Source organism: Lagenorhynchus albirostris, chromosome 10 (assembly GCF_949774975.1).
Source record: "Lagenorhynchus albirostris chromosome 10, mLagAlb1.1, whole genome shotgun sequence".
Taxonomy (NCBI): domain Eukaryota; kingdom Metazoa; phylum Chordata; class Mammalia; order Artiodactyla; family Delphinidae; genus Lagenorhynchus; species Lagenorhynchus albirostris.
This window is the reverse complement of record NC_083104.1, coordinates 43756702-43774106: the sequence shown is the minus strand read 5'-3', so window position 1 is coordinate 43774106 and position 17405 is coordinate 43756702. Positions and strand designations below refer to the sequence as shown.

Below are 17405 nucleotides of genomic sequence, written 5' to 3'. Positions count from 1 at the left end.
TCAGTGCCCACAATGAGATTCCCTTGCTGCTACACTCTTCCTTCTGGATTGAGGCTCCCAGAGGCCACAACTGTCAACATCACTTCTCTGAACCTGGCCTTGAGAACAGTCACTGGAGGTCCACTGCAGTAGGCACAGGGCTGCCTTGGTAATTACTCCCAGCACTACCCTAAACCAGCAAAAGCTCTACTTGATGGAAAGTAGACTTGGGAACAGAGAGCTAGTATGGGGCCAGGCCAGGGTTTCATCCAGGTGTGTATGATAGCAGGGGCTGGCATTCTTTCCACAACACCAGAGGTCCTGAGTGTAAACTAGGGGACAGGCCTCTGGATGGCCAGGGGAGCCAATTCCCACTGCCGTCTCCCAGCCTCTGGCCCACAAAGCAGCAGGACCTGCCCTGGTGACTCTCTGGACGGGCCCTGCAACTCATTCTCCCGTCCCAGCCCCTGGCAAGCAGGACCCTGCTATGGGTTGAGCTATAGCCCGCTCCTGTGCTGGGGAGGGCCTGCCCAAGCCATGAAATCCCCACGGCCACAAAGGTCTCATCCCTCCAAAGGCAGCCTCCAAGCAGTGAAAAGCAAGCTGTTTAACTTGCTTTTCAGCTCACTGGGGAACCATAATCCATTCCTCCTGGGTCGTTGTGGACATCCTGCTTTGATTGCACCCTTTATATTTTTAGTTTTAAGTTTTCTGACCTCCATAGTTTCATCTGAGAAATCTGTCGTCACCTGAATTGATCTTCCCTTATAAGAAATATATTGTTTATTTCTGGCTGCTTTCAAGATTTTTAATTTTTTCTTTAGTTTTTAAAAGTTTAATTATTATGTATCTTGCTACGGATCTGAATGTCTTTGGTTTTCCAAGTTGTGTGTTTATTTTTCCAAGTTGTGTGTTTATTTTGGTTTTCCAAGTTGCGTGTTTATTTTTCAGGGTTTCAAGGACATATTCTGGCATTATTCTCAGAGAATGACCTTTTCTCCTCAAAATCAGCCAGTGAATTTATTTGGTTTTTATTTCCCTAGAGTACAACCCACAAGCCTTGTCCACAGCTTCTAATTTTCTCCACTCATGCTTAAAAAAATCCTCTACTGCAATAAAAAGTGTAGCTGGAATACTTTTATGAGTGTGATTGGAAATGATGTCCTTGTCACAGGAGGCGCCATCCTCTGGCATACCTGCAGGGACTCGGCATGGCTTCCCAGCTGTGCCATCGGAGCTGGAGCCATCAGAGCCAGGGGCTGTGGGCCGCACGTCGTTATAGTAAAAGACATTAAAGTTCTTACCACCAGAGCCTTCTAACCATGGGACAGACACCATGGTGGGCACAAATCATCCTTCTCTAATCCTTTAGCAACCTTCTAAGCCCAGTGTCATGAATTCGCATTTTTCAGATGAGGAAAATGATGCTCAGAGATGCTTAGCAACTGGCCAATAGCCACATAGCTGTTAAGTGGCAGAGCCAGTGTAAATGTGCCAGTAAATTTTTAAAAATTATTTTATGGCAGTATTGCTTACCTATAGTAAAGTGCACTAATCTTAAGTGTCACAGTGAATGTTTACATGTGTGCACACACGCGTAAGATCACCACTTAAGTCAATGTATAGAACATTCTAATCACTCCAGGAGGCTTGCTGGGTCCCCTCCCATTCAGTAGCCCCTTCTACTCCCAAGGGCCGTCACTATTCTGGTTTCTCTCATCATAAATCAGTTTGACCATTTCAGAACGCTGCATCAATGGAATCATACAGTATGTGCCATCTGTATCTGTCTTCTTTGGCTTAACATCCATGGTGTTCATCCACAGCGTTGCGTGTATTGACAGTTTCTTCTTTTTCATTCTATTTGATAACACACAGTGACATGACATAGCCTACCTACTGAATGGTATATTATTTTCCCAAAAGTTAGAGATATAAGCTAAATTGATTAGAAGCAATAAAAAAATTTTAGTGCTTTATGATCGTACCTGAAAGGCACAGCTGACAAAATTATTCAGCTTATTTGGAATTCATTACACTTCCTGAGTTTACAAGGCCATTCCTAGATGTCTCTTGAAGAATCTCATTTTAGAGGTTAAACAAATCATCTGAAGGACACACAGTCCCAGAAAATGCAGATGTCTTTGTGTGGTTTAATTTGAATGAGGCTCTGGAAGCTACTTGACTGGGGAGTTGGGGGTCCCTGGGTCAATTATTTAGAAAAAAATGAAATACTCTTTTCTTAATTATCTCATATCTTCACTTATACTAGTGTAGACTATAAGCCTTTTCAGTTCTTTCCTTACCAACAAATTCATAAATACTCCCCTGACAGGGCTGCCTTTGAATTGCAGAGGCCATAATGTTCTCTGATGCTTTTATGGTGATTCTGAGAGCAATTCACACCTCAGGCAGGATTCCTAGGAATACTTCTGACAGTACAGCTTACACAGCCCAGGCTGAAGTAGCCCACTTATATGGTAAATGCGTTGGCCCTCCCATCAGGTGATGCTGAATCAGTTTGCCTTCTTTAGGCCACTTGTTCCTGCTCTCAAATGAGAACTCAAGAAATTTAGCAGCAGTAGATTTTTTTTTTAACACCTTATTCTTTTTTTTTTAAATTAATTTATTTATTTTTGCTGTGTTGGGTCTTCGTTTCTGTGCGAGGGCTTTCTCTAGCTGTGGCAAGTGGGGGCTACTCTTCATCGCGGTGCGCGGGCCTCTCACTATCGCAGCCTCTCTTGTTGGGGAGCACAGGCTCCAGACGCGCAGGCTCAGTACTTGTGGCTCATGGGCCCAGTTGCTCCATGGCATGTGGGATCCTCCCAGACCAGGGCTCGGACCCGTGTTCCCTGCATTAGCAGGCAGATTCTCAACCACTGCGCCACCAGAAGAGCCCAGCAGCAGTAGATTTTGGTCTTGATTTTAAGAGCTGTTTGTAGTCTTAAGAAATGAATACAGAAAAAAAAAAAAAAAAGAGAAAGAAATGGATACAGCATCATCTTCTATAATAGTTCCTGCTAAACTTATTTGTCTTCATGCTGAATACTGCCTTTCCAAATTAAGGTTTATTTCTCTAGGACCTTTCTAAGGATTTACATCTTGTAAGGTTTTTATAAAGTGAAATGGATGTTCTTTGCTGGCTATCCCCCTCTTATACTGGGATATCAAATCCTTCTTTTCATTTCTTAAATTGATGTTCTGTGGACCTTTCTGAGGGAACTTCAAATATTTAACCGCAAGGCTTATCCTAGGCTTGTGTATGTACTGTATGTATATCTGTGCTTTATGCATAAAAAGAGGAAGATTCCCTCTTCCCTCCAAAGACCAAGTTTGGCCTGGTTGGGGGGGCATTTAGTCCTGTTGAGAATGCACACCCTGGAGTCTGGAGGCAAACATTTGGGTTTGGATCCTGCTCCCACCCTTACCTGGAACAGTAACATGCCTCAGTGAGCTCAGCGTCTACAACTATAACAGGGGGTGCCATCCACCTTGCAGGACCATGAAGTGGAGAGTGTTGGCATCTAATTAGCATTCTTTTCTGGAAATCTACTCTCTGCCGCCCGCAGCCTAGATTCAGCCCTACCTTGCCCGAGCTTTCCAGTCTGCCCATTGCTCCCCCTTCCTTTGTCCAGCCTGCCTTTGCCTCCTGTCCTCCCCTGCTGAACACCTACCTCATGAAAGCCCAACTCAGGCATCCCTTCCTCTGGGACACCTGTCCTGCTGTTGCTCTAACCACGGGGCCCCCACGGGGACTTCAGAGTCTCCAGCAGAGCACTCTTCACTCACAGCTACTCACGCACAGACTCATCTCCAGTTACTATGGAAGCTGCCGTGAGCAGTACTGAAATCTGTTTGACTCTTTAACCTTGGCCATTAACGTAGGCCTGGGCACTTGCTAAAGGAGAGAACCAGTGCCTTTGCTTATCAGAGAAATTTCAAAAAGATCAAAATTTCTGGTTAGGCTTTAGCACTTTCACTGCCGTGGCTGGAGTTCAGTTCCTGGTTGGGGCACTGAGATCCTGCAAACTGCTAGGTGTGGCCAAAAAAAAAGAGAAGAATTAAAAAATAAATAAATAAATAAATAAATTTTAAAAAGATCAAAATTTCAGGTTGGCCCCTTCCCCATAGTAACTGTCCTGAAATTTATGCAAGGAGGCTTCAAGGAAGAAAGGAGAAAAGGAACATTACAAACAAAAGGCACACCAAGAACTCGTGTCAAAATTTATACGATAAACATCGCAAGTGAACACGTGAACAAACAGTTCTCCAGAAAATCAGTGATGGGCAATAAAGAGTTGATTGTTTTAGCACAGGCCTCCTGTGTAGGCTGAACTCAGTAAGCATTTATGGAGGAAACAAGTGAAAAATGTTTAATTTACCATGATGTGTGTCAGTGTGTATTTCCAGGAACAAGGACACTCTATTATAGAGCTATGTAAAGTGATCAATTTCAGGAAATTTAAAATTAATACAATACTATTCTACCATTATCCATATTCAAATGGTGTCAATTGTCCCAATGTCCTTCATAGCTATTTCCCCTCACCTCAAGAGTTGATTAAGGATTAGGCATGTCACTTGGGTATCGTTTCTTGTTAGTCTTCTTTAATCTAAACATTTCCTCAGTCTCTTTTTCTTTAATGACATCAATATTTTGAAGACTTCAAGCCAGTTGGTTTGAATAATATTGCTCGGTGTGTCTTTGATGTTTCCCAAGATGAGATTTATTCTAAAATTTGGAAGGGTAGACTATCTCTCACAGTACACAAATGAAACTTCCCACCAACATTCCTCAATTTTTTTCCCTTAAATTCTTCAATCTAGTCAAGAGATTTGTCAGTTGTACAGCTTTTTCACTGAACAGCCGTGGGTAAGATGGGATTTTTCCAAGCACACAGTAACTTTCTTTGACTTGTTGCATCATGGTGTGTAAAGAAATCTCAAGAGCTCATTAACCAAAATGAACTACATGAAATTGGCACACAGTGCTGCCAACACAAATAATTCCATTGCCATTCAGGCTCCTTTGCCACATAAATATTCCACAAAGTGTACACCTAGGAAGAATGCTCTCTGTTCAAAAAAGTGAAAACACTTCAAAGAAACCATCGCATACATAATTTTTAATATAAGAATTTACCCATGCTAATACAATATACACATTATTTTAAATGTCTCATCATATTCTGTCAAGTTGAATGTATCCTAACTTACTTCCTCTGTTCTATTGTTGGACATTTAGATTATTTCTGGGTTTTACATTACAAATAATCCAGTATATCTCATTTTTGTATTGAGAATTATTTTTGTATTAAAAATATTCCATCGTCTCTTTAGGTATAGGTTTTCAAAAATGAAATTACTGGCTTAAAGGACTTGAACATGCTAATGGCTCTTGATACACGTTGGTAAAAGGTTATGCCCATTTCAACTTTGCCAGCAATGGATGAGAGTGCCTTTTTCAATCTACCCTTGCCAACACTGAAGAGAATGCTGAAAAAAACCCATTAATTTCCTGAGAAAAAAGCTACTTGAAGCGTAAATCTCTATTCCCTTGCTTTCTATTGAGGTTCAACATTTCCCCATATACTTGTTAACCTGTGGATGTCCTCATCCCATAGTGATAATTTTTTAATATCATATCTTCTTTAGGGCTATTGCAAACCCATTAGGATATCTCTAAAACATACTGTGGAGTTTATACTAAAAGGGCAGCATCCTAATTTATGAATCCTGTGGACTGTGTGGAACACCAAGCAATAAGTGATCAGGTAGAAGTAAAGGATATTTGACTCCAAGTGAAAAGAAATGAAGGCTTAAGTTGTCTCAGAAAAACCAAAGCCAATGCCACAGGCATAATCAGGAGATATGTTTTGATTTCAGTCCCAGGGATAATTTTTCTCTCTCATTCCCCGAAAACAATCTCCCAAACTGGTCTGTGTTAAAGGTAATAGCACAAAACAACAAAATCAGAGAGAACAATTTTTATAATGAAGCAAAGAACTAAGAAGCCAATTTGTTTCCAAGAAAAGTAGGAACGCTATTCCTGAATCAGTTCGACACCAAATGATGACTGACGTGTGCATCTAGGCTCACTGAGAAAGTTCGGTTTCCTCAGAAGATCTTAAACAACCAGTATAAGTCCTTATTTATAATGTTTGACTGAATCTATGCAAAAAATGGTCAAGAAGATAAATTTTTATATAATAAAAAGATGACAAAGGGAATGATCCTGTAGTATCCCATTAGCTGTATAACTTCTAAAATAAGTAATCCATCATTCATTCTATAATAAATTCACTGAAGTTTGTTAATCTCCCAAAGCTAAAAATTTTAAACTAACACTGACAACAGAAATATGTTTTAATGCAAAACATATGGAGAAAACAAACTGACGAAGCACAAACCATCTGATCATAATTAGAGCAGTGACCATTACAAGGGAAATTTCATTTAAAATTCTTAAAATGCTTTTACTATAATAACTAACCAACCAGAACCCTAGGACAGGTAGACTCTTTTTCACTGTGATGAGAAAGAGGAGTTTTGGACTACCACCATTTTTACATTGACTTGACATTACCTGTGTCCTCCCCAAGGAGGCCTACGTTCTAATCTGAGTCCCTCCTGTAGAACCACACCACAGACAGGCCCGGGTGCTTGATATAGTCATTTACTTCTGACACAATTGGTTAATTTTATCACATGGATGTCTACCCTGTATTCCTAGTGCCTTAATTTTCTGTGAGCAAGAATTTTTATTATTATAATTATTCATGGCTCCATAGCATCTCAAAAACATATGCATATGGTAGCTACTGGATAAACAGCTAGAAATTAAACCAATGCACCAAAAATGGGATTAATTTACATAGGAAAGGAAAAGTATGTCATAGGCAGTGGGGAGTGAAACATGAGTCTAAAAAGCGGTCATCTCTGCAACTTCACAGAGCTGCTATCCACTATTTTATTGGGATTTCACACAATACACACACAGGTATTCTTCATGTAATTTGACATATACAGTGTTTTAAAATCCAATTGCTCGCATATGAATATGCTGAAAGAATATCCCAGAGAGTAATATCCTAAAGTAAATCACTTCTAAACCAAGGTGAATTTCAGACTGCACAAGGAGCAGAGAAGCTGATGGTCAAAGTGGATGGCAGCACAAAGTGACCCCAAACACCATCCCCCAGCCAGACACCAGGTATTTAGTCTAAACCATCTATTGGAAACTAATTTTTTTGTTGGTTTCAAGAAACTGGGCACGTTTTAAAATCTGTTATTTATCTGAAATTTTCCATACTTGATTCAAGTCAAAATATCCCTTAAATGTTTCCCATGATGAATTTGGCAGTACAATGCTGAGAGGTTACACAGCTTGTTACTACATAAATAAACTCTTCTGAGGCATCCTTCAAAATGTAACAGACTGTCAGCCCACAGGCCATACATCTGAGACACTTTGACCTAGACATACTTCTCTATCAAACGGATACTTAGAGAAATTTCAAGAAGCAAAACCTGCCCCATGAATCATGGACTTCTTTCCTGGACAAGTTCTTATGATGGACTTGAATAATATGGAAAAACAGGAAATGAGTTCAAACTTTTGCATCTTCTTTGATTTCAGACAATAATAATCCCAAGACTCCTGGCGATGTCCCCACAAGACATCATACAAGATTGAACCAGTGAAATTCCCAGCTTCTCCTCAGCATCCTCTTTCTGCTAACTTTAATTAAACAAGTTTGGGTGTGTTCTATCTGCATTAGACACACTGAATGTAGAAGACAGCTTAGTAAACCTCCCCTTTCTTAAAAAATAATGCCGATCAATCAATCACTGTCGGCCCCACCTGTTTGAAGGAAGATGGTGCCTCCCGTTAGCTGAGACCCTAAGGGTGCACTTGGCCACTCACCTCGCCTGCTGGCAGACGCAGCAGATCCACACCTTCTCGTGCTTCTGGTAGGAGCAGCAGCTCTTGCAGACGTTGAACTTACAGTCCCCACACTGGCGCTTGGTGTTGACAAGGAAGGTGAAGGGTGAGCAGCAGCGCATACAGCAGTGCTCCACGAACTTCTGGTGCTTGGAGAGGATGCTGCACTTGCTGCCTTCCTCATCCAGCTTCTGCTTCATCTCGCTGGGGAGCCAGGTTGGGGAAAGGGTGAGGAGAAGAGAAACAGCACATCAGGTCAGGGGGCTCCCTCCCTAAAGCACGCCACCCTGGCCCTCCCATATGGCAAGCTGCCATGTAGGATCTTCCTGTAAAACACAGAAAGATCAATGGCTTGACATAATATCCAGAGAGGAACCCTAATGGTGGATTAATTTTGTGTTCTTCTATATGTCATATTTTCTATAAGAAAGCACAAAACCTAATTACTTATATTTCAGACACTAGATTTAAATACAAATTATTATAAAGCTAAGCACATTAAAAAGAAATCCTTTAGCTTAATTAATGTCTTTTTAAAAGAGCAGGAGATCATTTATGTTAAAATATTAATCCTTATAACAGCCCTGCTGGGAATATGATAAATGCAATCCTGGCCCTTAATATCCCTGGAAACTGAAGCACCAGGGATTTTAAAAGCTTTCAAATCAATGTAGTCAATAAAGATTCTCTGGGTGATGGGCTAATCCTAAACACTGGTGACTCAGAGTTGGATAAAAGTTAACCCCCTTCTTCCAAAGAGCTCGTGGATGTTCTGGGCACACAACTGGTCATAGTAATGTAAAACACAACACTGCATGCACTTTTCTCTACACTCTGAGGAGGAAAGGAGAAACCCTAAGAGGTAAGGATCTACCCCAAACACACCGAGTTACCCAGGATACAACTGACCGGAAGTAACCAAGTTATTCTGCCTTGGCAAATTTGAGTTGTTTTTTCCTGTTCAAAGATGCACACCCACAAAGAATAACAGAAAATAATTTTTGTTTCTGTATCCATTTTGTGATTGTGCAATTCACCCCAGATGAATCTATGATGTATGTGGCAAATATTTTCTTTCATTTTGAACTTGTCTTTTCAACTTTGCTTATTGGTGTCTTTCATCATTTAGAAGCGTTTAATTTTTCTGTAGTTAAATTGGTCAGTCTTTTCTTCTATGGCTTCTGAGTGTTACATCTTGCTTATTACTCCTCCCACCCTCTACCAACCACTAATCTACTTTCTATTTCTTTGAATTTGGACATTTAATATAAATGGAATCATACCATATGTGTTTAAGGTTCATCCATGTGACAGCATGTATCAGAATTTCATTCCTTTTTATGGCCAAGTAATAGTCCATTTACAGATGTACCATATTTTATTTATCCATTCATTGACTGATAGACATCTGGGTTCTTTCTACTTTTTTGGCTATTTTGAATAATGCTGCTATTGACATTCATGTATAAGTTTTTGTGTGGACGTATCTTTTCAATCCCAGGAGTGGAATTACTGGGACATATGGTAATGCTAAATGTTTAAACTTTTAAGAAACTACCGGAGTGTTTTCCAAATCGCTGCTCCATCTTACATCCCCCCAGCAACATATGAGGGTTCTGATTTTTCTGCATACTCACCAACACTTGTTATTGTCTGCCTTTTTCATTATAGCCATCCTAGGGGGTTTGAGGTGGTATCTAATTGTGCTTTTGATTTGCATTTCCCTACTAGCCATTTGTACGTAGTCTTTGGAGAAAAGTCTATTCAAATCTTTTACCCATTTTAAAATTAGAATATTTATCTTTTTCATCATTGCGTTATAAGAGTTCTTTATAATATTCTGGATACAAGTCCCTTATCGGATATATGATTGGCAAATATTTTCTCTTTCTTATATTAAACCTTATATTTTATTAGTATTTTTAGGTGCTTTTAGTACAAAGAAGGGCTGCACTAGCTCATCCCAGCCTGCTACTAGAATGGGAAATCTACATATGGTTTTATAATCTAATTTTTCACTTAACAACAACACATCATAAACATCTTTCCATGAAAATTCAAAGAGTGTTTGTAGCTTTAGCTTTCAGGTCCCCTGAGCTGGCTTACATGGCTGCCAGTATACGCACAGGGCTTTCTGCTCTGCACTGCGGTGCCCGATACTCATTTGTTTCTTGAGCATTAGAAGGGGAGACTACATCAGGCCAGCTGATAATTCTACAGGGTAAAATATTGTATATGTATACTTGGCTGAACAAAATATTTACAGGGAAACAGGACAGAAGTTTTTTTCCTTAAGACATGAAGATGTTGTTATCCAGTCCCTCAGATTTAGAATAGAAGGTGAGCTAAGTTATCAACGGCTCTGACCTCTGTAAACAATATAAGAACAGCCTCAGCAATTGACCTTCTTCTACTGATATTTCAAAGACACTGAATTAAATAGGATAAAACACCCAGGAAGGAAAGTCTTTAGGGATCAAAAAAAGCTCTGTGAACTCAATGCACAAGATCACTTGAGCTTTATGAGTTTTGTTTCCTGATACACAGGACTGCAAATGCCAATGGCATTTAAAAACTCACTGAGAGTCTAGTGATAAAACTGTACCAATTCCTCCAAAGTTTGTTCCAAGCAAATGGAGTGTTTTGAACCACAGGCTCAGTAGAGGAATAGAATGCCCTTCTTGTGAACCATCTCTCACTTCTCAGATTCTACTGCCCTATAGTACCTCATGGGAGAGGTCACTGAATTGTATAGGATAAGCTGTAGTGGCTAACTGCAGAATCAACCAAGAATTATGCAAGACCAGGTACCTGCACTGAAACGTCCTGGGAAGGACCAGGCCCCCAAATGGTCAGCCATGTGGGAAAGAGTGATGGGTTTAGAGTCAGTGGCTGGGGTGTAGAGCTGAGCTCAATCACTTCTCAAAGATCCCTCCAACCTTTCTGAGCCTCTGCCTTCTGAGAGGCAACAGTAATTCCTACTTCGCAGAGTTTCCAGAGATTTTAAGTGAGCAAATCAACAATAAGCAAATAGTACTTTTCATTTTGATTAGCAAGAAATCCAGTGGTCTCAGTACCCATAACATTTGATCACACTTGTTTCTATGTCAAGAAAGTTTTGTGATAGTATCTGGGCAAAAGGGCTCAATATGTATTTGTTGCTTGAGCACTGAGTGTTAGTGGGTGTGAAGTGGCATCTCATTGTGGTTTTGACTTGCATTTCCCAAGTGAGTAATGATGTTGAACACGGTTAGTCTGGTCTTTAGCAATGTCATCTAACATCTGGTTTAGCCTCTTCCCGATACATCACTCTGCAACCGACATATGAAAAGCTTATCAACATTTCATGGTTTCTGGGTCCACTGCAATGCCAGTTCTGATTCTCACCATGTGCTGAGAATGCATGCAGGCTCAATGGGGCTAGAGTGTCATGAGTTAGCTGTGTCTGCCATAGGTGTAGCAGGGACAGTGATGGCATATATGTCACTTGTTTGCTATCAAAGAGACAGTAATTCTAGCCCATAGCTGTGAGCCACCACTCCATGGTCACAGGCACTATTGTCTAGATTGCCAATTATTCACTCAGTTCACACTCACTGAGTACTTACTATTCCAGGTGCTAGGGATAAAAAGAAAACAGGACATGGTCCCTCCTCTTCATGAAATATGTATTAAAGTGGGGATTCAAATGATTACAAACTAAATAAAATATAAAACAATTATAAGTTGTAAGGCATTCTATTACAGAATAATCAGGGCACTTAGACTGAGAATGACATGGCAACCTACTTTAGACTGGGTGGTGACAGAAGTCTTCTTTGGGGAGGTGACATTTAAGTTGAGACTACAGGTTGAGAAGGGGCTAGCCCAATAGGAAAAAAAAAATAGCATAAGAGGCAGAGAGAACAGCAGAGGAAAAGAGCTTAATGTTGGGGAAAGGGGAGGGAAGACAAGACACAGTTCCTGGAAAGGAGTTTGGATCTTATCCTACGTTCAGTGGGAAGTTATTGAGGCCGGTGAGCAGAAACAGAGCAGGATCCAATTTCCGTTGTAATAGCACCTGCTGTTACATTAAGGCCAACTTCTAGGGGGCCATGTGTGGAAGCCTGGAGATCAGTGCACTCATCTAAGTAGCTGGCTGAGGTTTGGACCAGGGTAGGAGCAGAGGAGATGGAGAGGAGTGGACAGATGCATGGCATACCTGCTGAAGGATCTGACATGGGAGCGGAGGGAAAGAATGAACCAAGAACCATTCTCAGGTTTACAGCTTTTGTGGGGAGTGAAGCGGTTTATGGAGCAAGGGAAGACTGTGATAGTAGAAGCAAGTTTTACTGAAAACTATGAGGCATCTAAAGGGATTTGCCATGTGGACAATTGATAGGTGTTTGTGCATCTCAGAGGAGGGATCTGGGCCAACTGTGTAAGTTTGGGAATTATCTTCAGACACACCTCCATAAATATAGGAATGGATGAGTCACCCTAGGGAAGAGAGGGCAGCAAGGGGAAAATAAGAGAGCATAGAAACAAGCCAGGGAAACCCCAAATGTTTAAACTCAGGCTGAAACTCGAAGAGGCGAAGCCAGACAAAGAGACTGAGAAAGACACCAAAGGAAGAAGGTGTTTCAGAGAGAGAATGGCTGACTGTGTCTGCCGTGAAGGCAGAGAAGTGTCCACTGGATTTGGCAACAGGGAGGTCACAGGTGGCCCTGAAAAAAGCAATTTCACTGTGAGGGGGGTAGGGGGAGCGAGGCAGGAGCTACTGCTGTGGACTGCAGGGTGAACAGGAGGTGAGGTAGTGGATCAATCACGGAATGACTCTGCCGGTAATGTTATAAATGTTAAGAGCAAGGCTCCAGAGGGTGAACCCAACTGATAGGAATAATAATAGTCATAATAATTTAAAAGTATGTTTTGCTTTTAATCTGTCATGGGTAATATCACTCTCTCACTGTGTAATTTCAGGCAGAATCATTTTGCTGCCCCCTGATGGTGTTATCAAAATTCATTCAAGGTTAATAGAGTTCACTGTGTCACAGTACAGAAAATAAACACTTAAAGATTCCCTCTGGATAGTGAAGTTAATAGACACACACCAAATACAATGTGATTACCAGCTCTGAAAGGAAGCAGACCATTTTAAACCAGAACTTTGGACGGTCCCTTTAGCCCCATAAACCAGAGCATCATGTTTCATATGAGCATTGTCTGTAAGGAGTTATGGGAGCTCCATCAACCTGAATTTCTTCAGACAGCTTAATAAACAATGGATGCTGGGGAGAGGGTGAGGGGCGCTGGCTCTGCTCCTGATGGCTCAAGGGGGTGAGGGTTGGGATGGTTAAAACCTTTCTGTATATTGAAACATTTTTGCTGGTTACCATCACTATGTAAGAAGAATAATGATACTGAAAAATTTGGGGGTCACTAAAGAGAGTCATAGTTTATATTTAACATGTTCAACCTCTAATCTACAAAGGAATTTACCATCACAATTCAGAAAAAAAGGTGGTAAAATGAATACACATTTACGTAAATCACCTCTATGGAATCCACTGAAGTTTAAGTAAAAAGAATGGAAACAGACAGTAAGCTCCATGTTTCATAAAACGAAGGAATTCCCACAACCTGCCACTTCTAAAATAGACTATGGAAGAAGTTTAGTTATATTTGGGATCTGGAGGGAAGATGGTGAAATCAGACACACATCCATCTTGACCTTGAGCAGAGAGAGGTATCAAAATACAAATGAGGGCACCCTAGAGGCATTATAATTCTTTTCTTGAAAAGAAGAATGGCCAGGTCACCAGAGAAGCTGGGACCTTCACCCTGTGGACTCACATCAATATCACAGTGTATCAGAGTTTCATTACAAGCCCAGGCTGGCCAGGAGCACGTGAAAAAGAAAACCCAAAGGGCATCTAGCCTGCAAGAGGGATCACACCTCCACGGTGGTAGGCTCATCAAATCCGATGGGAAATGTCTGGGCGGGACATCTCCAGCTGTAGCTGATTACCATCCCAGCTCACTTACCTTCCAGCATCGTCCCTCTCACCTGCAAACAGCTAGATCTGCTTTCCCTCCTGGGTTTTCACAAAGCAGTTATTCAATCACTACCTTCACAACTCAGGAAAGTAGGGAGGGCAATCATATTTCCCACCTCCTCAAATTAGCCATAGTGCATGAAACAGAATAGACCCTCCATTTAACAGCTATGAATGACCTCACTTAAGCAGTAGCCCAAGAGGAATAGAGGTGTGGGAGCTGAGAATAAAAGAGGCTGACCGAGAATGTTCTAGATACAAAATAAATAATACAAAATAAAGCAAGCTTTCCTTTCCACCAACCTTGCCTCTTTATTGACTTTTTAAAAAATTAATTTATTTTATTTGATTTTATTTTTGGCTGTGTTGGGTCTGTGTTGATGTGCGCGGGCTTTCTCTAGTTGCGGCGAGCGGGGGCTACTCTTCATTGTGGTGCGCAGGCTTCTCATCGCGGTGGCTTCTCTTGTTGCGGAGCTCGGGCTCTAGGTGCACGGGCTTCAGTAGTTGTGGCTCGTGGGCTCAGTAGTTGTGGTTTGCGGGCTCTAGAGCACAGGCTCAGTAGTTGTGGCGCACGGGCTTAGTTGCTCCACGGCATGTGGAATCTTCCCGGACCAGGGCTTGAACCCGTGTCCCCAGCATTGGCAGGCGGATTCTTAACCACTGTGCCACCAGGGAAGCCCTTTATTGACTTTTGAGTGGCAAGCACCTAGTCCCACTTTTCGTAACAGATTTTGGCTCCCAAAGTGAGGCCATGCTCTCGTTGTATCTGGCTCCCCGGGGTTTTCCTGAGTAGAGCCGCCGGCCATGACGACATGCCGGGATGGTTGTGATGAGCCCCCGCCTTGTGGCTAGCTGATCCGAGAGGGGACTTGCGGGGATGTTCCTAGTAGGTGCTGAAATCATTTGTTTCAGGGATTCTCCCTGTTTCTTCCATGCTGGGCACTGACTGCCAGCATAGGCTTTTTCCTTGGTGGAAGAGAAACGTGCATCGGAAAGAGCTGACGAGCTCCAAGACTAAGTCTACCGGTGTGCACCTGGGCAAACTTCTCTTTTGAGCATGAAGTGCTATTTGGGCATTTGACAGTTGATATCAATTGTGAGCATGAGGTGCTATTTGGGCATTTTGCCAGTTGGTTCCGATGTGTCTGATGTTGAGGACCCTTTGTGTTGGGGAAATGTTTGGGACTCCATATTGGTTATCGTCTTGGAGGATTTGTGACAGTTCTGTCTTTTGGTGTGTGAATGTGTATTCCATTTGTGTGATTGGTATTCTCATTGCCTTTTGTAAAATGGGAGATTCAGGTTCAATTCAGTAAGAAAAATTTTAGCTATGAACCTATGACTAAGAAAAAGAAAGATGATTTTTTTTTAACACAGTGTAGCTAACAGTATTCTTCAGAGAAAACTGGTTAAGATGAAACTCTTTTGAAACTCCAAAACTGGTTCTTTTTGCATATGCAGTTAGAGAAAGCTAGCTTGATAAAAATACTGTTTTCAGAATTCTGACCCTGAGAGAACAAAAATATGCCTAGGAGAAAGCTTGAAGTTAACTCTTATCATGTCCTTGAAATGCAAACACAACCTATTCTGCCTGACACTTCAGCCTTGGGTTAATTAGTAGAACTTCAAAAGATGTTTGGGTTCATCACTTATTTGCAAAGCAGAAATAGAGACACAGACATAGACATAGAGAACAGACGTATGGATACCAAGGGGATAAGGGAGGGTGGGATGAATTGGGAGACTGGGATTGACATATGTACAGTACTTTGTATAAAACAGATAACTAATGAGAACCTACTGTATAGCACAGGGAACTCTATTCAATGCTCTGTGGTGACCTAAATGGGAAGGAAATCCAAAAAAGAGGGGATATATGTGTACGTATAGCTGATTCACTTTGCTGTACAATAGAAACTAACACAACATTGTAAAGCAACTACAATAAAAATTAATTTAAAAAAAGATGTTTGGGTTCATTAAACACGGATCTTATGCCACATTAAAGAGAAACTGTGCTATGAGAAAAATGTATGTTTTTAGAGGTTATGGAATATGTTCTTAAGTTTGCCAATAAGAAAATGCTGATATAACAAACAGTTCAATGACTTGTTTCTTGGTGTTGTTAAGGTCTTCTAAAGGTTAAAAATTGTAATATGTAAAAATGATAAGGGAAGCATTTCAGTGTGTAAAGCAAGTAGGATATGTGTTGTCGGTGAGAGAAGGTATAAAAAAATGAAAATATTTTTGCTGAGGGATAGAAGAAGGATTAATTTTGTCCTAAAGCTGGTTGTTTCTGGATGGGAAAAAAAGGAGAAAGAAAGTGATAAAAGTTTGTAAAAAAAAAAATGAATTTCGAGAAAAGAATTTTGTACGTTGTTAAGATAAAGATTAGATCGAATTTAATTAGATAAATGAATTTTGTTATTAATAGTAAGCTGATGCAAGACTGAGTTTGGTTTTCTCTCTGTTAAGAGAACAAAATTTTTCTAAACAAATTAGGATTATTTGGTATGTTAAATTATACAGAAAACATTGTCAAATAATAATGATAAACATTCTTAGGTTATATAAATATCATTAATATAAGTGTTCTAGAAGTTATATGAAGTTTCTAAAATTTGAGCATGTTCTGGCATTATGTTTCAGTCATACTTCTAGTTATAAATTGTCTGGTGAAGTTGTCACAGAGTATAACTTAACTACTTATGATGTGTACTTGCTGGCTTTAAGACTTGCTGGCTTTACAGTACATGTGCTTGAAGCACATGTACAATGTTTGTGTGACAACTGGGTATAATTGATAAAATGTATAGGCTATAAAATGTTTCCCCATCAGCATACCTCTGTACTGGTTTGTTATGTCTAATTAGTTTTCCCCCAATGTGAATAACTAGGCCAATATATAAACAAAAAGTAGGCCTAGCACCAAGGGACGTGAATAGACCCAGAGCTGGCAACTGAGCCACTCTGGCAATGTTGGAAAAATACATTGATTATCAATGCTCTCATGGAAAGATTTGCTATTAGAAAGGGAAAATGGTGGAAGAAATTTTCCCATATTGAGGTATGGGGAAGTCATCCTGGCTTATACATGATTAAATTAAACTTTAGGTTAACCAAAACAGCCTGTTTCTGGCCTATTAAACATATATTGTACATCTGCTTTAACCACTAAGGAAAAAAAAACACAATCAGAGAATAATACAAGGATGCATTTTGATTATTATCCTCATTGTAATATGTCTGCTAGTTTTCAAATGTTTGTCCAAGTACTATGACAAAGTAATCAAAGAGAGAGGTAATGTTTTCACAATACAAAATATTGATGCTAACCTTGTAACTCAAGATTATTTACAACTCTATGTCCATTCCCCAAATTAGGCAGGACTATGCCCCACTTCAGCAGGAAGTAGCCACGGCGGTTGTTGCCCCATTCCCTC

The 17405-nt window shown here is 40.6% G+C and overlaps 1 protein-coding gene across 3 annotated transcripts in view; it reads right to left on the bottom strand.

Moving 5' to 3' along the window:
• Positions 1 to 17405, bottom strand: part of MYRIP (myosin VIIA and Rab interacting protein) — a 218802-nt gene that overhangs the window by 104617 nt on the left and 96780 nt on the right. For 2 of the 3 annotated variants that reach the window (XM_060162217.1, XM_060162218.1), the window contains exon 3: positions 7907 to 8128. In XM_060162217.1, the coding sequence (XP_060018200.1) occupies positions 7907 to 8128 (222 nt within the window). Of the gene's footprint in view, positions 1 to 7906; positions 8129 to 17405 lie in introns of those variants that run through there. The other variant, XM_060162219.1, reaches the window with a different exon arrangement.